Here is a 25145-nt window from a genome sequence, read left to right on the forward strand (position 1 = left end):
CTCCCCAGAACCATCACTGGGCAGGCACGCTTCCTGTTTACTCTGAGCAGCGTAGCAGAAAATTCATTATGCTTTGAATTTGCCAAAACCAGCTGGATTTGATATCTACTAATGCTACCTGGACACCCGACAGTCAGTAGACGACAATCGCTAGCATTTTAGAGACACCATTATACCGTCCACACTGGTACCACATCTTAGATTCTCTCCTCTCACGGGCCCGATGCTCCGTGATGCGACAAGGAGTTAGTTGATGACATCTTCCTTCTTTAAGCGAGTCATTCTGGACCACAACATGCTGTGTAAGTAATGTTATAAAACTCTGGTTTCACTGCTAATCTAAGTCTAACTCTGCTGGCAAGATTAACATAGCATGCTGTAGAGGTAACTGTTACATGAATAGCCTTAGTAATGAGCAACCATTATAGTAGAAACAAGAAAGAATCTTTAAACTTCAGGTACCAGGGTGATGTTTCCTTGTTGGACAGAAGAAATGTCATGACAGGTATGAACGGGGTTAGCAACAGGCAGAGCAGGCCCCGTCCGATGGGTACAGGGAGCAGGGTGCCAGACGTGACCAGTACTAACACCTGAGTTGCTGGAAAGTCAAGAGATGGCAGAGGGTCACCTGAGGGGAGGGAGCTTAAGGCAGTGCCTATTCACCAACCAGTACCAATAGACTTCAATACTTTCACAGTTGCTTAAACTGCTGAACCAGCTAACTGCCTGTCCTGGTTGTGGTAACTCACCACTTACCCTGCCAGTTAAATCCAATCAGACGCTTGTTACTAAACACTGCAATCACTACTTACAATGGGAATAGAACAGGGGCTTATTCTTGCCAATGACTATTTAACGTGACTAGGAATTTCAAGTATTTTTTCAAAGAGATGTGGGATTAAGCCACTTAAAATATGTATCACATGGTAATATACTTACAACTGCTGCAAAGATGTATTTCTGGTCTTTCTCTTGTAAAAAGAGCAGCACGTCGGTTAGAAGTAGAGCTAGGATATCTTCAAAGAAAAAAGCATCATTAGTATTAATGAAGCAAACCACAGTTCAAATGCCGTCATTAAATACTGTGATTTCATATTTGAAATTTAAATAAATTTATTAGAAATCAAGAGACTAAGATTTAGTCTGATTATAAGACTTTTATAAAAATGCCTCTTTTATGATAGCCGAAGATATTTTTATGGATAACTTAACAGATAAGCTGTGTTTATGAGATGTGCATGTTTATATGTGTAACTGTAAGTGTTGCTAAATCTCCCCCAAAATTTAACGTTGTAGCTTATAAAAAGGAAGAAAAACAACCAATTGAAAAAAGGTTTTAATAGACAGGAGCAAGCCCTTACCTTTCTAGGGAATAAAAGATGTTTAACTAAAAAATGCTAGAAAACAGTTTCTGCCCTGAATTATATATATAAAAATCTGCTATTTTGTTCCATCTGGATCTGAGGAAGTTTGAGATCTGATACTTCTCTTACAAACTGTGCACAAGAACCATCTTTACTACACACTAACCATTCTGACACAGAGTTAGCAAACTAGTGATTCTGTGACATGGATAAAGAGCAAACGACTTGGACACATAGGATCTACAGACTGTGCTTCATATTTTACGTTGGTTAATATTCTAATTGAGGTAACGTTTAGTTGCAACACGGCGAGTTGCTGATCGACAACTACCATTTCGGTCATTGGTGGCACCACCACCAAAACATGACCATCCTCCGCTGGACTCAACAACCTCCCAGTGCTTACCTAAGGATGTTAAGATGTGTTAAAAACAAGGAGGACAGACCAGAAGTTCTTAACCTGGCTGCACAGCAGGCTCACGTGGGAGCTGTTGAGCATCCCTATACTTGAGCTTCATCCCCAGACCGATACACTCAGAATTTCTGGGAGGAGACGAGCAGTTGTAAATTTCTGAAGCTCCAGAGGTGATTCTAGAGTGTGGTCAGGGTTGAGAATGCCTAGATCAGGCAACATGCTTGCTACAGAATCAGCCCTTAAGCATCCAAATAAACTGTTTTAGACCCAGAATCAAGTTGATGCCCACTAGCAAATAACAGCACTGAGGAAGCATTTGCACATTGTAAACATGTCTACACAGTGTATCACTGGGCAACAAAGATGACATTCAGAGGTCATTTCCCCCCCCAGGAGGTCTGCCAGTGTGGAGCTGGGGGGGCACACAGCAACTCCAGGTGTGCAGGTGTACCGCCTCACTTTAAATACACATTTGCCAGATTAATACTTCTGTGCCAACCATGAGCAGCATTTTCAGTTCCTTTGATTCCAGCATCACACACTTGTGCATTCATAAAATACATGTGGCGGCTTTTTGCTTAGAGCAGCAAACTGCCACCAAAGATCTGTTGCATTGGCTACATTGCCTATGGAAGTGCACACCTCGGTCCTACAAGAATTCTTCCACTGACCCAGAGTTTGTGTGTGTGGCTACATCTCTGAACCAGGTTTCTTTAGAAAATCTGCCCTTTGTTAAACGAATAACATGTGTGAAAAAAAAAAAGGAGATACATGTGTGAAAAAAAAGTCCGTTGGATTATAGTACCTTTGAAACGGCCCGTAGCAGTTTTCCAAAAAACAAGGCCGTCATACAACAGAGTCCTTTCTTTGCTTATCAGCGCCTGCTTCCTGAACACGTGGCCATTCTTGAGCTTTGTGTATGTTTTGTTTTCGATCTTACTTAGGATCTCAAGCCATTTTTGGTTTTTCTCATACTCGCTGACTTTTAAATCCACTGCTGCAATCATGTCTTTAATTAAGCAAAGAGCTTTACATAAGTCTTTATGTTCTTCTGTTTTTTCTGCATGGGAAGAAGAAAGGAAGAACATTATACAATAAGCAGAGGGCTAAGGAAGGCAATCTTTTTCTACAGTGTTAAATACAGTTAAATGTGTCATCCAGAGAGCAAAAATCTCATAAGAAAAATGTTGGACTAAACTCAAATACCACGTTATCACCATGCACCCATCCTCCCAAAAGAACCCGTAAAAGATTTAATTAGAAAAGATTTGCTTATCAGATGCGCTTCAGCTGAAACACTGTGAAAATAGGAAGTCTGGTTTCTAGGGACTGGTTGGACCTTCCCCCCAGAGCAGGGCACGCCCTCTATACCGGGTGAGGAGCAGTGGGTGTACAGGTGTCCATGCATATGGAAGTCATACAGTATTTAATAAATAACAGTACAAAGTAAGCCCTGTGGTTCCCATACAACTGTAAACCGGATTTTGCCCCACCGTGTATGCTAACTTAGGCCTCCCTTCTGCCATCCCAGACACAGTGATAAGGTAATCCCCACACCAAGTTCCTAAGGACTCAACCAAACACAGGTCCTCATTAGCCCTTTCATAAATTCGAACTTCAGGGTGCCCTGAATGGGCCTCACACTCAGTTGCTTTCCTGGATTCCTCCCTCCATAAAATTAATACTCAAAATTATTAGGGTTCCCTTTTCTCCACAACCTCTCCAGCACTTGTAGTTTGTTGATTTGTTTATGATGCCACTCTCACCAGTGTGAAGTGGTATCTCATTCTGGTTTTCATTTGCATCTCTCTGATGGCTAGTGATGCTGAGCATCCTTTCACATGTCTCTGGGCCCTCTGTATGTCCTCCTTAGAGAAGTGTCTGTTCAGGTTCTTTGCCCATTTTTTACGTGGATTGTTTGTCTTCCTGGAGTGGAGTCATGTGAGTTCTTTACATATTTGTAAATCTGTAAACCCTCATCTGAAGTATCATTGGCAAACATATTTTCCCATATGGTTGGTTCCCTTTTCATCTTGCTGATGTTTTCTTTAGCCATGCAGAAGCTTTTAAATTAGATGAAGTCCCATTTGTTTATTCTTTCCTTTATGTCCTTTGTTCTAGCAGACATATCAGTGAAAATATTGCTGCATGGAATATCTGAGATTTTCCTGCCTATCTTTTCTAGGACGTTGATGATGTCATGACTTACATTTAAGTCTTTTATCCATCTTGAGTTTATTTATGTGTATGGTGCAAATTTGTAGTCAAGTTTCATTTTTTTTTCATGTAGCTGTCCAGATCTCCCAATACCATTTGTTGAAGAGACTATTTTTACTCCATCGTGTGCTCATGCCCTCTTTGTCAAATATTGATTGACCATAGAGACATGGGTTTATTTCTGGGCTCTCCATTCTGTCCCATTGATCTATGTGTCTGTTCTTATGCCAGTATCAGACTGTTTTGATTACCGTGGCCTTGAAGTATAGTTTGATATCAGGTATTGCGATCCCTCCTGCTTTGTTCTTCTTTCTCAAAATTGCTGCAACTATTCTGGGTCATTTATTGTTCCATATAAATTCCCAAAATGTTTGTTCTATATCTGTGAAATATGTCATTGGTATTTTAATAGGGATTCCATTGAATCTATAAATTGCTTTGGATAATATGGACATTTTGATTATGTTAATTCTTCTTCATTCAGTTTTGGAAGATTATATTTTTGTAGAAATTTGTCCATTTCACCCAGGTTTTCAAATTTCTTGGCATATAGTTGTTTGTAGTAATTTCTTACAATCCTTTACATTTCTGTGGTATCAGTTGTAATTTCTCCTCTTTCATTTCTGATTTTATTTATTTGGGCCCTCTCTTTTTCTTTCTTGATGAGTCTAGTTAAAGGCTTGTCGATTTTGTTTATCTTTTCAAAGAACCACCTCCTGGATTTATTCATCCTTTGAATTATTCTTTTAATCTGTATGTCATTTAATTCTGCTCTGATTTTGATCATTTCCTTCCTTTTACTCTCTCTGGGCTTCGTTTGTTGTTTCTCCAGTTCTTGTAGATGTAGGGTTTAAGTTTATTTGAAATGTTTCTAGCTTTTTTAGGTAGGCCTGTGTCCCTATAAACTTCCCTCTCAGGACTGCCTTCACTGTGACCACCTCCTCTTATCTCTGGATTATCTTAAGCAAAATCTCTGGGGGACTTTCTGGAACAGCCTCCTGAAACTTCGGATGATACTGACTGTAGCTATTTTCTATATTTGAGGATTTAAAAAACCACCTACTTGATGTCTATTGAGGCAAATGGAACTGAAGGGGAATGTTTCAGGAGATTAGAAGGTGCTAAAATATGACAAAAATTGGCAGAGATATAAAAGTTTCTCCAGAGCCTAGAGCAGCAGAAATAAACATGCAGGAAGAGCAGTCAAGTGGAATGAGCGCCGTCCTCCAAAGGGTCTACGCTCCTCAAGTCCCAAATGTCTTAAATATGATATTTGAGGGTCTGTCAGAGAGCCTCACGGGGCAGACCCAGACACTCCTGTGTAACAAGGACAATTCCTTCCCACTGCCCAGGGAAGAATACTCCTCACTATTTTACTACACCTTCTGGCCACTGAGCAGCACCCCCAAGAAAGTTCTTCTTTCTAAAGAGCACTTTTCACAAATAGGGAAGTTGAGTAGAGAAAGTCAAAGCTGAGTTTACAAGGTGACTTGGGGTAAGGCCAAGAAAAAGCTCAAAGTCTTCTGACTTTCAGAGACAAATTAGTGTCTTACGATAGCTTGCTACTCGAAGTATAGGAGCATCAGCCCCCTCCCCCGGAGTATTGTTAAAAATCCTCCCCTTGGGTTCTGCCTCAGCCCTACCAAATCAGAATCTACACCTAAACAAGACCCCCAGGTAATTCCTAATACAGTTTGAGAAGCACTACTGGGAACGCTGTGAACCATGTCCCCAGCAGCCAGAGAGAGCTGGCCATTGGTAGAGTGTGGCCTAAGGAGGTGGTGTCCACAGCCCCAGACAGCTGTGTGTGAGGAGCCAGGTGTCTTCATTATCGTCTGGCACACCGTAGGCAACTGCTGTTCATTCCACCATGAATCTGGCATGGAATGATTCTTGGAGCTGACCTAATACAACTGGCAAACTTTAAGTCTTTGAAGTACTGTATTAAGCTTAGGAGAATATGAAAATAATACAAGCTGAAAGTCTTGATTTTGTTTTCATTCTTTTCCTGAAAACAAAATTTATGGGGCTTGTCTCTGCATACTGTGCTCGCTTTTCCTTTTATGTTATATCACAAGGAGCAATAAGAATGGGACGCAAGGAACAGATGCTACTCACTTAGAGTCCTTCTCAGAAAAAGGATGTGAGAAGTCGACTTTTTTTAGAGTAGGCATATAAGATCTCATTGATCTTACATGGCATCTTAATGAAAATGGTGTCTTTTTAATTATCTCCAGGTCAATAAAGATAATGAAAGCAGCTTCCACTTCCTGAGTACCTTGTTTACACCAGGCAATTTCTGCACGGGGCATTTTCTGAGACAATCTCACTTAATCCTCACAACAATTCCACAGGATAAGGATTATTATTCTTCCTTGGTAGTAGAGAAAACTGAGGCTCATTTAATTAACTTGTCCAACTAATAAACGGCAGAAACAAATACATGCAGCAGCAATGCAAGTTTACACAATTCCAAACCCAAGTCCCTGTTCACATAACACACTAGCCCCCGATAATAATAAACCTGAGATCAATAAGCTAGCTTGCAGAAGAGGCATTTTTATTTATTCATTCATCGCAATGACATGTGTGTGTTTATTGATAGGCTATTCTATACCAGCCACTGCAGTAGGCATTGAAGATCCGGTTGTGAACCAGACAGAAGCCTTCTACATCCCTCCGAGAGCTTACAGTCTGGTCATGTGCATTAATGGCTCCCCAAAGGATGCCTGGATGTTACTCCCTGGAACTTAATAAATTGACAGGGTCAAAAACAGCTCCTTCATAAAGCACTGTCAATCTAACAATTCGTTGCTTTGGAGAGCTGACATTTGTTGCTAGGATCAATCACATGTGTTTCATCAGACTGCTGGGGAGGTAGTAGGAAGACAAGGATGACAAGGTATTAAGAAGGTCTGGATATCAAGAAACTGTAGAAGGGAAAGGTAAGGTCAAATTCTGAAGGAGCCTGACTGGTTGGGCTGCTTGGAGGACTTCAGGCTATTGGCCAAGCCCCATTATGAAAGATAACTTTTCAAAATAGATCTTAATTCCTAAGGCTTTAACAGTTTTTCCATAATGAATATCTCTATGAATTAGAGGCCACAAGCATTTCCAGCCCTTTACAACAGCTCAGGTACATTTCAAACTAAAGGAAGAGGCAAATATTTGCCCCAGAAGCCGTCACTCACCCTTTGTGTACTGCAATATCCTCTCCACTAACACGGGGTATTTCGTGATGCGCTGAGTGACTAGCAGGATACATTCTGGAATTCCTCGACGTCGAGCCAAAAGATTACTATTTCGGAGCTTAAAAAATATAGATACATTTTTTATATTCACCAACTCTATTTGCACTTTCTTTATAGGAGTGAATTTAACAATACAAAGAACCTGCTACAGCATACCTCCAGTCAGACACAATACAACATACGACATCATTAATCAAAACGATGCCCGGTCATGACATCGTACACTCAGTCACTGACTGCAATAGCCCGGCTCTCCAAGACTTCAGGAAGTTTTACGTTGCTCTGATGTATTTGTAGTTAATTCCAAAAGTGAGTAAATTCCAGTACTTGGAAGTGGTAGATTCATGAACAGCAAAACTTTCGAAAAATGCTCAGAAATCATAGTTAGATTTTGAGTATGAGTTTGCAGTTAACTGTGTTTTTCCAACAACTTTTACTCTTTTATGTGTTATTATTCATCATAGAACTTAAAGTTCCCTCTAATCAGGGCAACTTGTTCCTAAAAATCTCAAAGTATTATTTAAGTTTTCAAGTTCTCAATATACAATACATGTATGTGGGGAGGAAAAAAGGAGGTGAATCTGTTAGAATTATTTAAATAGTGGATTTAAAAAATTAGATCCATGAAATGCTAAAAGACAAATTTCTTTAAAAAATAAATATGATGCAAAAAAGGGAAAGGGAATATTTAAGTTTAAAGAGATTTAAAAAGATATAACTCTCTTATATCTTTTTTATAATTGTGAACTTTGGACAGATCCTGATTTAAAGAATTCAATTTTATGAAATGACTGGGGAAATTTGAATACTGGCCAGCTGTTGGAAAATATTAAAGAATTAGTGTTAATTCATCTAAGTATGATAATATTGTAATTTTTAAAGAGATATCATATTGTTTAGAGATACATATGAAATGATACGAGTCATTGATTTGCTTCAAACTAATCCCGTGGGAGTGGAGGGGTCCTATCTTTATTTTTACTGATTCTTCTGATTTATAATTTGTCAGGGCATGAAATAGCTTCACAGGATATTACAAAGATGCTCATAAACTTGGAGGACATGACTTCACAAATATAAGTATAAAAGAAAATGATTTGGAAGAAATATTTTACTAATACAAAAAAAAAGGACTTTCCATTTTGGCCACAAACCTATTAGTATTTCCTTCTCCTTCCCCTGAAAAACAGCACCAGCACCTAGAAGTGAAACTTAGATCATATAAGAAATAAGCATGAGCCGTTTTCCCACCCTGGTTTACCGCTGTGCAACAGTTTGGAGATACTTGCCTTAATAAAATTCTGAAACTTTTTATTCTGCTGGAGTTCTTTAAATAGGCTAACTGCTTCTTTGTGATGGCTACAGAATTCTCCATATATTTTCTTCATTTTATTTGCATTTTCTTCTGAAAACTGAAAATAACATTTCAATGATGGTTTATAAATTGAGTCATTTCCAAACACTAAATGGAAAATGCACTTTTCATATATTTGTATACATTTTTTGCAAATAAAGAATAAACATCATGGTTTCCAAAGCTCAATGCTGATGAACATATGTTAAGATAATTGCCTATTTATTAATCTACAAATAGACAATAATATTTGTAGGTTCTGTCTATTAATGGGTCCACTTCTTAGCAATATTATGTTTTATAAAAGCAGCTTATGTTATTTTTCTGGTCTTTTCATGGCATATGAGCAAATAAACTATTCACAGTACTAAAAAAAGAACAAACGTCATAGACCTTCTGAACGCAATCACTTCTCTTCCCCAAGTACTTTTCAAACCAAAATAAAAGGAAGTAATCAAGAGGTAAAGGGAAGACAGCAACCTAATGTGATTATGCTATATTGAACTAAATCAATCATCAAATAGCCAAATGAAAAACCTTTGATATACTTTATTCTTTTTTAGTGTCTGTGCAACTTTTTCATTTCAGTTCACAGTTTGAATATCTATATAGATTAAAGAAAAGGTTATATGGCGACCCTTGGGGGTCCTCAGGAAGGGCGCTCTTGCTGGCTGGCATTTACCCTGGCTACCTGATCCTGTCCATGGACTCAGCTCTCAGTCTCGAATTTGATTTCCGACAGCACATCACAAATGGATCAAGAGGCAGGGAATCGTTAGCCAAGATGAAAGAGAAAGATGAATAACTGAGATGCAAATGATAACTGATGGAGAGAAAGAGAGATGGGGATAGATATTTCAATAAGCTTGATCTATAGAAAAATCTCTGTCTCCCAGGCATTAACTCTAGGGCTGTGATGGTAACAGGTCTGCGCCACTCCTCCTGAAATGAGCTTGTCTTAGAGATGGTGAGACGATTATTGCCCACGGGGGGAGCAGTAGTTATTGGAGAGCCATCACCGTAAGAAGTTTAAGTAGAACTTTCCTAAGAGAATTTCTTTCTGGCTGTGACTGCTGGTTGAGGTGGTGACAGGGCAATGATCCAGTCACGTGCTGTGACACAGTGGAGCCAGCCAATGACTAGTGAAAGCTCTCAGGCCTCAGTCATGCAAACCAACATCAAATGAAAGAAAACCAATGCAAACCATCTGTCAATCAAAATGAAATCAATTCCAGTTCTCCATAAGCTTTTAATACTATAGAGAGCCTGCAAACCTTTCGGTTTTTGAGGTTAGGGCCTTTAAACCTGTCTTACCTGTTGTACTAGAATATCTCCAATTCGGTTAATGACAAAATTCCTGTCATTGTCAGCACAGGACTCCTGCCTCCGCTCCTTCATGCTATAGAAGAAATGTCTATGAATCTCGAGTAACTCATCCAAACAGGGGAAGATCTTATCCACAGTGCTGTGGTCAAGCTGCAGCTCCTCTTTCATCCCCTTCCTGAAGATCTCCGACATGATGAACAGGGTCTGGATGTGATGCATTTCTGTTTGCATTAGCTCTGAAAATGTGAGCAGAAACAAGCCTTTAAAAACAATGATCCCTGCTGACCTAAATTAGTAGCTAAATATTACAGGTTGCACAAATTAAAAAGAGGAAATGTTTAAAAATAACCTCCTTCCACTACAAAAGCATCAATTAAACATTAACGTAAGCTTAAATTAGTTGACATTTTTTCCAGATATGAGGATGCATGTAAGTCAAGTCCAATATAGAAGAATCCAATGTATCGGTAAATCTCGTAACTAGCTAGCATCTTTACGTGGCTTCAGCCAGGAACCAGGTCTTATTCTCCTGTGAGTGCTCTATAAAATAAAACTTAGTTTGTTTGGGTTTTTCTGTTTTGCTTTTTGGGTTTTTTGGGGGTTTTTTTATTTTTTATTTTTTTGCATTGAGTAGGAATACAATTGATTTGGTGAATTAAATTGAATTAAATACAATAAAGTTCCTCAAAGCAGACAACAGTAGGTCCTTTCTATTCCTGGATCTGCCTCTAAAATCCCACTATCTCCAGGTGAAAACAGGGTCTTGTGGTCAAGGGACATCATTGACAAAGTAAAAAGACAACCCATAGAATGGGAGAAAATGTAATTACAAGTCATATATCTAGTAAGGGACTTATGTCCAGAATACATTAAGAACTCTCACAACAACAACAAAAACCCACTTCAAAAACAGGCGAAATAGTTGAACAGACGTTTCTATACAAGTGGCCAATAAACACATCATTAGCTGTCGAGGAAACACAACCAAAACCGCAGACAGACACCACTTCGCGCACCCTAGAATAACTGCATTGAAGAGATGCACAATAAGGAAGTGCTGGGGAGGGGATGGTGTGGAGAGTCAGAACCCCCATACGCCGCCAGTGGGAATGCAAAATAGCCTGGCAGTTCCTCGAAAGTTACCATATGGCCCCCAAAATGGAAACAACCCCAAATATCCAACAACTAATGATTAGATGAACAAATGTGATATATTTATATGAAGAAATATTTAGCTATAAAAAGGAACAGAGACTGATACATACTACAACATGAATGAATCTTGAAAACCTGATGCTAAGTGAAAACAGTCACAAAGAACCTTGTAGTGTATGATGCCATTTATATATAACACGTCCAGAACAAGCAAATTCATAGAAACAGACAGTAGACTAGTGGTTGCCAGGGGTTACGTGGGAGGGGGGTGGGGAGTGACTACTAATGGACGCAGTTTCTTGTGGAGTGATAAAAATGGTCTGGGGTTAGATGGCATCTGAGGGCCGCACGACTTTGTGACTATACTAAAAACCACTAGGCCCACTATACAGGAGAAAACTTAATGGTGTGCGAATTAAATCTCAATTTTAAAAATGCATTGTGAGAGAAACTAGTAATCCACAACTTGTGGGAGCACCAGAAGTCCTAGATTAGTATTTCCAAAGCCACATGTTTTGAAAAAGAATCTAAAATGTCAGCCATGGAGGGCAAACAAATGTAAACGCAACTTTTTGTTAATCACAAACAAAAATCTCTTTAATTGGGAAGCCACTAACTTTAAATTATTTCTTACCATGATTTAGTGCTAAACACGTACCTGTATCATTTAATTTAACCCTTTAATCCATTTATCCATTTTGACCGCCCCCCCACAGAAATGATCTCCTTCATTGTGAAAAGAGAGACAAGAAGAAGGTGAAGGAATCTCCCCAGAACCCAAGCTTCTCTGACACAAAAGCTCATGCTGTGAACCACCCTCCATGATAAATTCCTACAAAATGGGTCAGGTTATTTTTAGTAATACATGAAATCAAAAGACAAATGAAGAAAAATCACAGTATAATATAAACTGCATGAGAAATACTAAAGGGGACAGCTCCTTCCTTTCCCAAGTAACTCCCACTGACGCGGCTCTGGGCAGGCCTCAGAGTGTGCCTGCACATCACCTCGCCTGACCCGACAGCCGCCGCCCCGCCCGGGCGAGAAGGGGTCCTCACCTGCCAATGGACTTTTCCGGCCATTTGTGCATTCAGGCATGCCTTTTTTATTGTGCATGTATTACAGACTGAAGGCGAGACCCTCCACCAGCAAAGAAAAGCGTGAGTCACTTTATTGCGATACTTGCTTTCTTTGTGAGGGTCTGGGGCTGAACTGGACATATCTCCAAGGCCTGTCTATACACAGGATCGGCTAAAACTAAGAGCCAGTCTTATCTCTCAAATAAGGTGTCTTCTTGGAGCCACTATTTAGCATCTACTTTGTATCTGAAAATTTTTTAAACATCATTTTTTCCCAACTAGTAGATGACTGAACTTCCCCAGATTCAGACTGCCTGCACCCCAAGCAGCACGAAAGGGTGACATGTCACCAGAGTTGAACTCCACATGCAGGAATGCAGCATCTATCATGCACGGCCCTGACCCAGGTGCTGCCAGTCCCACTGCGGTCTATAAGAACGGCCACCTCTGGTGTGTGCCAGCAAACTACAGAGTCATTTATGCATCAGCCCTGTCCATCCTACATCAACACACGTGAAACTTTACTGCGATTCCTTTAATAGCAGAGCTGGAAGTGTACAGGTCATGCCTAAGAATACTTGAAAAGGGGTGAGAAATGAAATCTGCTTTGCACCAGGTACATACAATGCCTCACTTCATTCTCACATTTTAAACCCGAGTATCATTATTCCCCACTTTACAGAGAGAAACTGAGGTCCAGGTGAGTTAAACAACTTGCCCAAGATCAAGTCACTAGCAAATGGTAGAAGTGGGATTTGAACCCAGGTCTCAATGTTTCAGATTCTAGGTTTCTTCCTCTATAGGGCACTGCTTCATCCCAAGGAGCATATCTGAAAAACTTACCAAAGATGACATCCTGTCTTTTGATGACATCCTTGTCCTGCCTACTGCAAAACGAGGGGTCCACCACAAGACTCCAAGATTCTGCTTCGAACTCCTGGGCATCACTGCTGAGGTCACTCCACAGAGAGGAATCCATGACATCTAAAGTGTTTTTAGAAAAGTCCGAAGTAGAGTAACACGTGAAACACAAACAGACCCACACGAGTCCCCATGTTTATGGCTTCATCACACTAAATAAACGTTCTCTGAACATCGAAACAACTAAGCCAAAATACTGTTGATATCAAAACCAAGACTGCACTCACAAAAGCAAAGAAGAATCAGATATTAAAACAGTGATTGTGTATATGCCAAAAAAGGACATTTGAAGATTCTTTTGTTTGTTTATTTCGGCTTGCTCTATTTTAGTTTTACTTTTGGTAACCTTCAGAGTCTACAATGTGCGTACAGACTCTTGAACACACTGATTTCTTTTGCCCCAGGCTATTTTGCACTCTTTACTCAAATGTGAATTTTGTACTTGTCCACTTGATTAGCTCTGTACTTGGCTTGCTGTCCTTAATATCAACATGAAGCATGGTGAGGACTTGGAGTCACAAGTGGTTACAGACTTTTCTGAGGGAATCTGACAACACACACACACACACACACACACACACACACACATACACACCCTTCAGGAAAACTAAATTCTATGTGTCCAAACAGCACTCCTGAGAATGATTCCAGCTCAGAGCAATAAAGATGATATGACAAAGAGTATAAAGGGTTAAGTGCAGAATACAGGAAAGAGATTCCTGGGGCAAAGTTCTCTCCTTTCTCTTGTCACTACTCTCCTTTCATTCAGTTTCTTTCGCTTACTGATACAACTTGGATCCAATAAGCAATTCCCCAGATTAAGTCCTAGCCTACAAAATATGCTCTTTAAAAATGCTCTTATTCCCCTAGAAGTAGGAGGCAACAGATGGGGATAAATATCTCAGAGTTCCAAGTAGGTCCTTTTTTCACTAACTGAAATATATATTTTTAATATGTAATCCTATTTCAATTCATTAACAGCTGTAAAACTTCTTGAAAGAATAACAAACATATAGTGCATGTCATTCTCTTCATTATGTTTACAACATATGTCCATTAAAAAAAACCATCACATTTCCTTGATCACTCTATGGAAGTCTTCTTTGGGCCAAATTTTCTTTCTTTCTTTTTTTTTTTTTTAATCAGAAGAAGCCATACCAAAGAGACACCATGAAACAGAATTCTTTTCAAAAGAACAAAGAATATTTTCAACCTTATATCCTTTAGAAAACATTCCTTTTGACAAATGCTCACAGAAACACAGTACCTGCAAACGCATCTTTTTCTCACCTTCCATTAAGAAGGAATCTGTGGAGGGAGACGAGCCCATGGACTGTAAAAGCTCATCAGAATGAGACCTGTTTCTCCAGGGGTTCCCGTCAGTCTCAGCCTCCAAGGGTGTCCCTGACCTCCTGAAGTTGGAGGGAGGGGAGGAGAAGAGTTAGCTCAGCGGCGAGTGGCTCTGAGATGTGAGGATGTAAAACAGCGCTGAGCCTTACCTGTCCAAGGTGGTGCCTGGAACACTTCTGGACAACGAATGGACCTGCCCCGCAGCGTCCTTCCTCCCAGTGGGCAATCCAATTGGCATAGAGGAAGAAGGGTGCAAGGGAAGACCAGGCAGTGGGACGTCTCTAAATGAAGAATCTGGAAATCGGAATGGATACTTCATGCATTTTCATAGATGGCAGTAATTACAAGTACAGGCAGTCACCTAAAAGCCAGAAAGCTGAACACTCACTCAAATGGCCTCTTCTAACGTATCACATGCTCAGCCCTGAAACCGGTCTCCCTGCCACATCCCAACACGTGCTTCAAACGTCCCTTCCATTCCACACCATTCTCTTCTCCCGAGAGCCAGGCTGCAGGCCTACTCCAGCACGTCCACTTGGGGACTGTGGGTGGCTGGAGTTACACACACACAAACAAGAAAATGGAACCGGGAAACACTGGGACGGATTTCTCATAAACCATTGCTTGTACTCCTTAGAGCCAGCTTCACACAGGTGCAACGTGTTATTAGCACTATTACTACAATGCATACTGTGTGTATAAACATGCACACACACACAGAGTGTGTCAATGGATTGGAATGATGCTGGGGAGCCTGTTTCTTTATGGCCTAAGAAGTTCAGGCAAATAAAACCTTCAAGCCAAGCTGGGCTATCTCTCTCACATACTGAAAACCAAATGGTGCTCGATACCTCTTTGGTCAGTTCTAAAATTCTATGGACATAGATGCATTTACATGTGGTGTGCACCATCAGTAACTCTGAGAAAATACTCCTGTCCTATTATATGGAAATACTTACATGGAACTCTAGGATATTACTAGGAGTTTGACATGTATACTTTAATTGTGTTCTCATGACTCCCAAGTAAAGAAAGGCAGTAGATGGCATTTTATTAATTCTAATGTGCTTTTTATTGTCATGTGTAACCTTATGAAATTGAGAATTACGTTACAACTGAGGTTAAAGGGACTTCTGGTGTCAGAGCAGGGGGGTAAATGTCACATTTGCAGGCACTGCACAAGCTCAAGCTTGTACAGCATCACACCCAACCTCACTCACCATGAATCTACATACCTCATTGTCCCCTAGTCCAAGTGGTTCTAAAAACACTGGTCACACTTTGTTACAGCTTTGAAATGAAAAGGACCACAAACTTAAAATGCCTGCCACATGGCAAACAACGTAATTTGAGCCAGAGGAAACTGCAAAATCTCTCACAACAAATCAAAGGATTTCAAACTAGGACTGGTTCTTGCATGCAAGGTGAAGAACTGTCAAAGGCTGCAATTATGTTCAAGAGAAATGTTTTAACTTCAGCCATATGTAACTCAAGAAAAAACAGAGCCACCAAATCTAACAATGTGCAAACAAAACCCGAATGTGCCCTGAAATTTCACTGCCACTCCAGAGGAGCTAATGAGATCAGAGCCTCAAGCACAACTAATAAAAAGTGCCAGGTTTGCATGAAAATGGACCACAGAGAAAGATAAGAATCCATGAATTCCAAACTTGAAGATTTTCCCTCCAACTTTGTGATTGTTAAGAAGTGTGTGGTGTGTACTCGTGTGGATAAATATGTGCTACTGCTAGGAAAACATAAAATTATGTACATTTAACGTAGAGTTTCTTTTTTCCCCTAAAAGGTCATTACATCAGTAGTGCATATTATACTGGATCACGTTAGAATTGAGACAAAATCATAATACTTCCTCCATATAGTCCTCCCAAATATAAAAGATCATAACCACTATGCTGTATACCTAAAACTAATAGAGAATAATAATGAATGTAAATTGTAATTGAAAATTTACAAAAAGATCACATAGTAATATAGAACCAGGGCTATTAGGTTGCCACAGAAGTTTATGCCATTCCTGACCACTTTATATAACTAATAATTATGCCACGCATATGTTACGAAAGAAGAAACAATTGGGCAAATGAGAAAACAAAAGGAGGGGGTATTTTACACTGGAAAAATCTGTGGTATGTATGAAACTGAAAAAGTTCTTGTTTTCCACATCACTTACTTCCAAGGATGGTCTGTGGTTTGTTCTTGTTGTATTTCTCTTGGAATTTCTGGTAAAGAAAATTAGAAAGACATAAAATAAGATCAAAGCTCCAATGGACTACAAGAATGTCCACATAGTACACAGAATAGCAAAAGACATTAAGTGCAACAGAGAAAAATGTTGTAATAATGAGATGCACAAGTTATAATGAACGTGTGTCTCACGAACACATGTCTCATGAATAGCCCAGCTTATTAAAAGCCTAGAGGAACAGGAAATCTCTAGCTTGAGAGCCCAGACTTAGGCTGAAAGGGGAGCTCCTACTAGCTCCGCCTTTCTCCCGCTCATTTCTCTCAGCTCCCGGCTATTCCTCCTGCTTAGAGGACACGGCTCTGAGCACTGAGACATCACCCTCGGCTCTGCAACCTGACGCAGTGTGTGCTGCCATTGAGGGTCACCACGCTCACTTACACGCATTTCTGAAATGTCTTTAGAGAGGGAAAGAGAGGAATAGAAGGACAGATGCCCTCATCTACTCAGCCCACCCCCAAACACAGAGAACATTCCTCTAGTCCCATGAGCTCCCACTACACTTCCGGGACCAGCAGCGTCTCCAAGGAACTTGTTAAACACGCAAATTCTTGGGTCCTACCCGGATCTACTGGACCAGAAGTTCTGGAAGTGGGACCCAGAAATCCTGTTTTAACAAGTCCTGCAGGTGATTCTGGTGTTTTTTGATGTTTGACAGTTACTGCTCTAGACTTCATGTACATATGCTGAGGGGTTTGCACTGATAAACCAAGTAGGTTCCAACAGAAAGGCTAACCCACCCACGCTGTATGACACAGGTGGCCAGCCTGGCGCTTTCCTCCCAGTTCTGAGAGCACACGGTTAAGGGAATAACTATACGCTGACAGCAGGTGTTATTTTATCACTACAGCGATCATTTTAGAAATAAATCTAGACACTAGTAGAGCAGTAACAATCTAAACAACCAAGTTGGACAGAAACATGTATATTCACACATGACAGAAGTTACCTTGGGACACGGAGGCGCAGCGTCTTTACAACCTTTGTGCACATTTGCATTACAGTCTGAAACGAAGGGAAAAGAGAGAAAAGCATCCTCCTTATTTAAGTTATTCAGGAATGAGTAAGACTATGTCCAGGTTTTTACTGGTCATTATAAAAATAGTGCATTCACATAAAAATATTTAGACAGTTTACAAAAAAGATATTAAATTGCATGTAGCTCCACCACTCAAGCACAAGCACACTGTTAATAGTTTAATTCCCTTGGAGACATTGTTCCCCTTTTGCACAGGGAGTTATCAATTATGACACCTGGAATTAAGCATGACGTACACTTCTGTGTCTGCCTGAGAACTCATTTACTATGACATGCCTAGATTGTAAGGAAATTCTGACATCTGGCTAACAGCAGCTGCCATTCCCACCCCAGGTAAAATGCCTATGGAAGTAGAAAGAGAGAAAAACTCACAACACTACTGAAAAAATGTATATCCAGTTCCAACAGAAATTCTTACTAACTAGAGGCAGCCAAGTTAAAAGGGAAGAGTTAGCGGCTTGCCTGTGTTTCACTTCACGAAACCATGTGGCCTCAGCTCACTGGAAGAAGTAAGGGTACACTCGGCCTGCCCCTTTCTGCCCACTGGCTCAGAGACCCAAGTTGTCACCACAGAAAACCGCCCCCACATGGGGAATGCTTTCTGCCAGGCCGCTGTCTTCTTGCCCTCACTCTCCTCCCACTCACCAGAACCACCCTGTCCTGCCCGCCTGCCCCATGCTGTGTGTGGATGGAGGAACCTTTGGCTTATTGGAAGCTTCATTAGAAAGAATTCTTCCACAGGGGTAGACAGTCCCATTTAGGTCCATAAAAAAGTGCCCCTTGCTCTAGCCAGGTGGCTCAATTGGAGCATTGTCCAAGCAGCAAAAGGTTGGGAGTTTGATTCCTGGTCAGGGCACATACCTAGGCCGCTGGTGATCCCTGGACCAGGGTGCACATGGGAGGCAACCAATCAATGTTTCTCTCTCCCTCTGTCTTGCAAATCAATGTTTTTAAAAGAGGGAAGGAAGGAGGGGAGGAAGGGAGAAAGGAAGGAAGGAAGAAATGTCCCATAAGCCCGTGCAGAGAGCTAAACCCAACCACCTTCCCACTTGTAGGTCTGCAGAGGCCTTCAGCTAACACCTCAGTGGCCCGGGAGCACAGCCCAGGCTGACCCACAAACTGGTCCTGCTGACAAACATGGAAATTGGACAGCTCTCTTCTCATTCCTGAGCATGCAAATAAAGAAAGAAAAAAAGGAGCTATGAGCTACCAGAGAACGAAGTTATACTGTAAACAAATAGGCAGAGTGAGCCACAGAGTACTATCAAATCCAGAAACGGAGAAAAATTTAAGTACTTTAAATGCATTCTCCCAAAGAGACACAAAATATACATAGGATAGAACCAAGGGTGCGAGAGCAGACCAACAGGCTGAGAGGGAAACGGGCTCTGCGAGATGAGAGAGGGCTGGCTGCAAGGAAGGAGAAAGGTCAAGAGCAGAACTTAAACCAGAGTGTAAAGAATCAATGTGACAAAAACATCAAAGCAGCACTTTGAAATTAAACTTGAAAGATTTCCTCCAGAATATGGAGAAAAAGAAGGGTATAATTATACAATAAAAGGTGCCATACAAAAAAGACAGATAACAGAGCTCACACTTCTCCAAGGATAAAATCTGAAAAATTAGATCAGAAGCAACAAAGTGACAACTGACAAGAACGTTGTTAAAGCTAACAAAGAACGTCCCCACCCCGCAAAAGCAGATCAAAAGATCTCACTATTTCCTAGAAAAAAAATAATTAAATGACACCTATTCTATAAAAATGATATCCATATGATTAAAAAATTAAAAGTCCTCAAGCAGACAAAGCAGGCTAGCAACAAAGGAATAAGGTCAGGCAGGCCCCAGACTTTTCTACTGTAATATTAAATGCTCAGATAGAATGGACCAGGGTTGACAGAGCATCAAGAGGAAAACTTTTGGCCAAAGAGAATGTAGCCAGATACATTGATTTTCTGGCGTGAAAAGGGCAAAATACACCCTTAGATACACAAGGTTTCAAAAAACAGACCACTCCAATAACCTTCTTAAAAAAGGTATTAAGAGCAAAATAAAAATTAAGGGTTCAGAAATAAATCAGATGTTTTTAAAAAAGGAAAAAAAAATGATCACTGGAACCAGCTAAACAAAGAACCACATCTTAAAAACTATAAGTAGAGACACAGAGCTGAATACAAATATCAAATTATTATTGAAAAAGCTACTTTTGAAATATTATACATATAATATGAAAATAATAATTTAATGATGAATTTAGTATACTAAAAGAAGCTAGGGGGGAAAAGGGGTAAATATAAGGGAAATAGAAGAATATGTAATTATAAGCCTTACAGAACCTTAAAGTTATTAATAGATAATAAGAGAACATATCATCTTGCCAAATCTCTAAAGGAGAGAAAAGCAAATAGCCAAACTAGACATCAAGGAAAATGGCATAGAACTATAAAATATGATAGCTATAAAATTAAATGTAAATTAGAAAAAAAATCATTTAAAACAAGGATTCTCAGTTACATTACAAAGTACCTATAACCTAAATCGAAGACACACACCCCAAATCAAAAACACAGAATTAGTTCATGGAAACACAAAGGAAAGGAAAGCAAGAGGAATATTAACTATGAACAAAGTAAAATTCAGCACAAAAGGCATTTAATGGCATTAAAAGGGTAATTTTATGTTGATGAAAGTTAACATGCAATGAATGTGTGATCGGTGAGCTTCAGTGCACCAAATAATGCAACATCCAAATATAAGCAGTGAAATCTATTTATAAACAAAGAAAATCTCATAGGAATATAATTTCAGTGAAAAACTGGCAACTCAAGCTTTAATAAAGAAAAATATGGACACCAGGAATTTGAATATTTACATCATGGTTTGTTTCACATTGTATTTTTAAGATTAGAAATATTAACTTTCACAATTAAAACCAAAAATGCATCCATGAAACAGGGTCATTTACTAAAGATAAGAGAGATGGGACCCGTCATATTGTTTTATCCAATGTAAAAAAATCAATGTTGATATCAAGTTTAAAGTGAAGGGATCAGCCAAGGAGCGTACGTGCATGCCCCCTGGACAAGGACAACAGTGTGGGGGTTATCTGACGGGGGGGCTGGGTGGAGGGGGGCCCAGGGGAAAAAAATGGGACAACTGTAACAGCATAAACAATAAAATATAATTTAAAATTTTTTTAAAAATATGAAGTTTAAAACTCCAAACACTCCCCTATCCCCAAAACTGTAAATCTTAAAACTTCTTCTAAAAAAACTATGGTTTAAAGAGGAAATCAAAAGTATATTCACACTGATTCTAGAACTTAATCTAAGGCAATAATCAAAGATGTGGCAGAAACAAATCAGATTTTTTTTAAAAAGGAGAAAAAATGAGCACTGGAACCAGCTAAACAAAGAACCACATCTTAAAAATTATAAGTAGAGACACAGAGCTAAATACAAAATCAAATTATTCTTGAAATAGTAAGCTACTTTTGAAATATTATACATATAATATGAGAATAGTAATTTAATGATGAGTTTAGTATACTAACAGAGGCTAGGGGAAAACAGGGTAAATATAAGGGAGACAGAAGAGTATGTCATTACAAGCCTTACAGAACCTTAAAGAATTTGTGCAAAAGAATTCTCATGGCAACATTATGCTGTGAGAAACTTAAATGTATATTAAGTGATAATTAAACACATGTGATATCATCATCAAATAAAACATAGCCTAACAAGTTGACTTTTTTATTAGAAGGAAATCCTTCAAAATATTAATAGCAACATTCTCTAGGTGGTAAAATTTTGGGTAATTTTAAGGTTCCCCTTAAACCTTGTATCTTCTATGAATTCTCTTCCATTTTTAAAAAGTTAATGATTACTTTAAAAGCTAAACATATCCTATATACTTTCAGCAATTTCCATCTTCCATGATCAACTCAGTATAAACCAACATATTCTGTATTACAAAATTTCACTTTTCAGTGAGCCCGACTCCCTAAGCTACATTAACTACATACAAGTATCTAACTACATATTATTAATTACATATTAACTACGTATGAGTGTCTAAGGGCCCAGCTTGATGATAGCTGCTGAGGGGGATATAAAGGAATTGCACGATTGTAGTCCTTAAAGAACCTAATGTCTATTTGAGTAGTTACAAACAAAAAAGGTTGTGCACAACCCAATATTAAACAGAATAGGAAGAAACAGGTCATTAACATCATGTGCAGGACTTTAGGACCCAGCGGTCAGGGAAGACCTCCCAAAAGGAGAAGTGTGGACTGATGCAGAGAAGAAAAAATTAAAAGAAGGGAGATTATTATCTAAGCCAAGGAACAGAGGCAGGAAAACCCATGTGGAGAGGAGGGAGGACAGCAGGCCCCGCACGCCCTCTGGTTGTAAGGCCGAAGGGGAACTAACCGAAGGACCAGTCAGCAGGATGCGAACAGGGAACCAAATGCATGTGAAGAACTTGGGCTCGGTCCATTAGGTAAACACAAATGAGAGAAGCGCTGAAGTGTATGCGGGCCGATGAAAGTGGTGTGCTACAGCACTAATGTGGTAAGTGTATTCAGAATAAACCATAAGTGAAAATACCTGGAGAGACAAACTAGTGCAATTTGCACCAGAGCAGTTCCAGTGAGACAGGAACCACACGAGTGACCAATCAACATCGAAGAGGGCTCCAAGGGCAAGAGGAGTCACGGTTGCCCAAGGTCTGAGCTTGTACCATTAGTGCAGCAAGAAGGGCAACCTCTCACATGTGCATTTGGAGGACAGTTTTAGCCACACTGCTCTGGGAGTCACGAAATCTCTGGGTGGTGCTGCCCACAGAGAGGGGCACTCTGGGCCAGTGAGACTGGGACCGTCTTGGTTGATTATCCCTGTAGTTCTTCCGTATTCTCCAAAGTGGCCACAAATGGCATGACTGCTCAGCCTCTCTAGGCAACTGGAAATATTGAAGTAGAAGTTGAGAGAGAGAGGGTTAGGGTTAGGGCTTTTTTTAAGTAGTAGAGGCAGAGGCCAAAATGCACAGTTAAGGAAGAAGTGGCAGAGGCAGGCATTAGCACAGTGAGTGGAGATCACCCCACTGGAGGGGTTTACCTTAAAACGAGGGGAGAGCAAGGTCATGGACAGGACTGGGGGAAGTTGCAGGGATTTAGCCAGAAACCATCCGCAACAATGCTCACAGCAAATCTTTAAGAAATCAAGTCTCCAAGAAAAGCAAAGTTCAAGCACGCACAGAGCTGGTGTTATTAAGACAGTGTCAACTGTTACAAGAAAATGCGATGTGCCTTTAATGCCACGTGCGGATTGTATTTTCATGAGATGTACCACTATCAACACAGTTCGATTTTTTAATCGAATCATTTCCTATCCATTTAAAGAGGAGTTTACATGGAACTTCCCCTGCTCTTCTTTGCCCTTTGTGCCCCCATCACATCCCCAGTTGGCTCCCCAATTCTGGCCACCAGCAAATACCATCAAAGGCATTTCACCTGCCGGGGCCTGAATTCTTTTGCTCTGAAATATTCTTTCACTCCACAAATAGTTACTAAGCCCCTGCTATGCACAGGACGTTGGTCTGGGCGCTGCAGATACAGCAGAGAACAAAATCAACAGATGAAAATCCAAGCCTCATAGAATGTATAGTCTGGTGAAGGAGACAGACAATAAAATCAATACATAAAACATATAGGAAGTGAATGGTGTTCAACGCTTTGGGGGGGAGCAGGAAAGGGGGACAGAATGAGGCAAGCACAGGACAGTCAGGAAAGGCCTGGCTGAGCAGCCGTTACCTGAGCGGACCTTAAGGAGGGGAGGGGAGGTCCTTACAGCTCTCTGGGGGAAGAGCACTGCAGACAGAAGGAACAGCCAGCAAAGGGCCTACGGCAAGAGCATGCCTGACATGTCTGAAGGACAGCACAGAACTCCAAGGGCCCGGAGCTGAGGGACCAAGGGGAAGAGAAGACAAGGGGGCAGGTGGTGGAGGCCTCACAACCATTGGCAGAGCGTTGGCTTTTACTTGAGGGGGTGGTAGGGAGCCACTGGAGGGTTTGGAACACAGGGTCACACGCCTTAGCAAGCTAATTCAGGCCGATGCTTTGAGAACAGACTTCAGGGGTAAAAGCACAGGGAAGGGAAACCAATTACGAACCATTGAAACACTGGCTTTGGGTGAGGATGATGACAGTGACAGCAGCGAGAACTGGTTGGCTTTTCTAAGTATTTTCACGATCGAGCCAACGGGATCGCTGCAGCACTGAATGTGGAATGCGAGAGAGAGGCACACAGAAATCTTCCAAGACTTTTGACCACAGTGTCTGGCTGGAATGATAAGGACATCACTAAAGAGGAAAGTCAGCTCACAGGTGGGCAGAGGAGGGGGAGGACAGCATTCTGTTTTGGACATGTAACATCTGAGAACTTTCCAGACACCCACGTGGAGACTTTAAGTTGGCAGTGAGGTGCACAAGTCTGGGTTCTGGGAGGCTGTGGATGAGAAGTACTGATGTGAACCATCACGGGTCAGTGCTTGGCAAGTTGCCGAACCATGTGTGCAGCACCAAAACAAAAGTCCACGTGAACACGCTGAGCGATGACCCCAGTCTCAGGGACCTCACTGTCTGGGGAGGCAAAGCACAAAGATGACACACACGAGGCCCAAGAACTTACTGGGACACTGAAGCGACTCTTTCCCCAGGAGTGTCTTATCACAAACCAAACACTGTAGAACCCCAGAGAATGTTCCAGGGACAAACTGATGTCGACTCAGTTTCTCCTTGTCTTTGGCATCCTTGCTTTTTGTCTTCAGACAGATCCATTGCAGACAAACGGGGAAAAACAAGAAAACAGAAATGCTGAGAGCCAACCCGTTGTAGAAAAGTCATACAAAGTCTCTACATTTCCTATCAGAACAGAAGGACTGTACACCAAGGGGCACAATAATGCCAAAATTTAACATTACTCAGATGTAGTTGTCTCTGCTGATGACTTAGCCCAACAATTTTCAACCAGTGTACCGTAAGAATTTTTAAAACATGCAATACCTGACTATTTAGGTAGGGGGCTCTGAACTCTTTTCCCTTAGATCATCAAATTAAAAAATGACAACAGCCAACACAACAGTAGCCATCCATTGTGAATGAATCAAAATTATACCTATTTTCTGTCAGATTAGCAAAAAAATATGTTTTTTGGTGTGCTGCAGAATTTTAGCAATTAGTATGTATGCTATGAGATGAAAAAAGTTGAAAATTGCTGACTTAGACAATATTCCATAAAAAACATAAAGGCTTTCAAATATATATATAAAGTCTGAGGTAACTGACTTTGAAGGAGGAGGGGAAACTACACTGGTTGCTGAGAAACTGAGCCACCTATGTTTTATGGCTGACAGG

At 40.5% G+C, this 25145-nt stretch overlaps 1 protein-coding gene across 7 annotated transcripts in view; it reads right to left on the reverse strand.

Moving 5' to 3' along the window:
- The window catches only part of ARHGEF28 (Rho guanine nucleotide exchange factor 28), a 278654-nt gene that overhangs the window by 51721 nt on the left and 201788 nt on the right, over positions 1-25145 (reverse strand). For all 7 annotated transcript variants that reach the window (XM_045197846.2, XM_045197847.2, XM_024563496.3 and 4 more), the window contains 11 exons: positions 24421-24553; positions 17645-17700; positions 16624-16672; positions 14582-14726; positions 14373-14494; positions 13005-13145; positions 9916-10163; positions 8537-8659; positions 7188-7305; positions 2585-2839; positions 940-1016 (listed from right to left, as the gene is read on the reverse strand). In XM_045197846.2, coding sequence (XP_045053781.2) covers positions 940-1016; positions 2585-2839; positions 7188-7305; positions 8537-8659; positions 9916-10163; positions 13005-13145; positions 14373-14494; positions 14582-14726; positions 16624-16672; positions 17645-17700; positions 24421-24553 — 1467 coding nt within the window. The remainder of the gene's footprint in view (positions 1-939; positions 1017-2584; positions 2840-7187; positions 7306-8536; positions 8660-9915; positions 10164-13004; positions 13146-14372; positions 14495-14581; positions 14727-16623; positions 16673-17644; positions 17701-24420; positions 24554-25145) is intronic.

Source organism: Desmodus rotundus, chromosome 1 (genome assembly GCF_022682495.2).
Source record: "Desmodus rotundus isolate HL8 chromosome 1, HLdesRot8A.1, whole genome shotgun sequence".
Classification (NCBI taxonomy): Eukaryota; Metazoa; Chordata; class Mammalia; order Chiroptera; family Phyllostomidae; genus Desmodus; species Desmodus rotundus.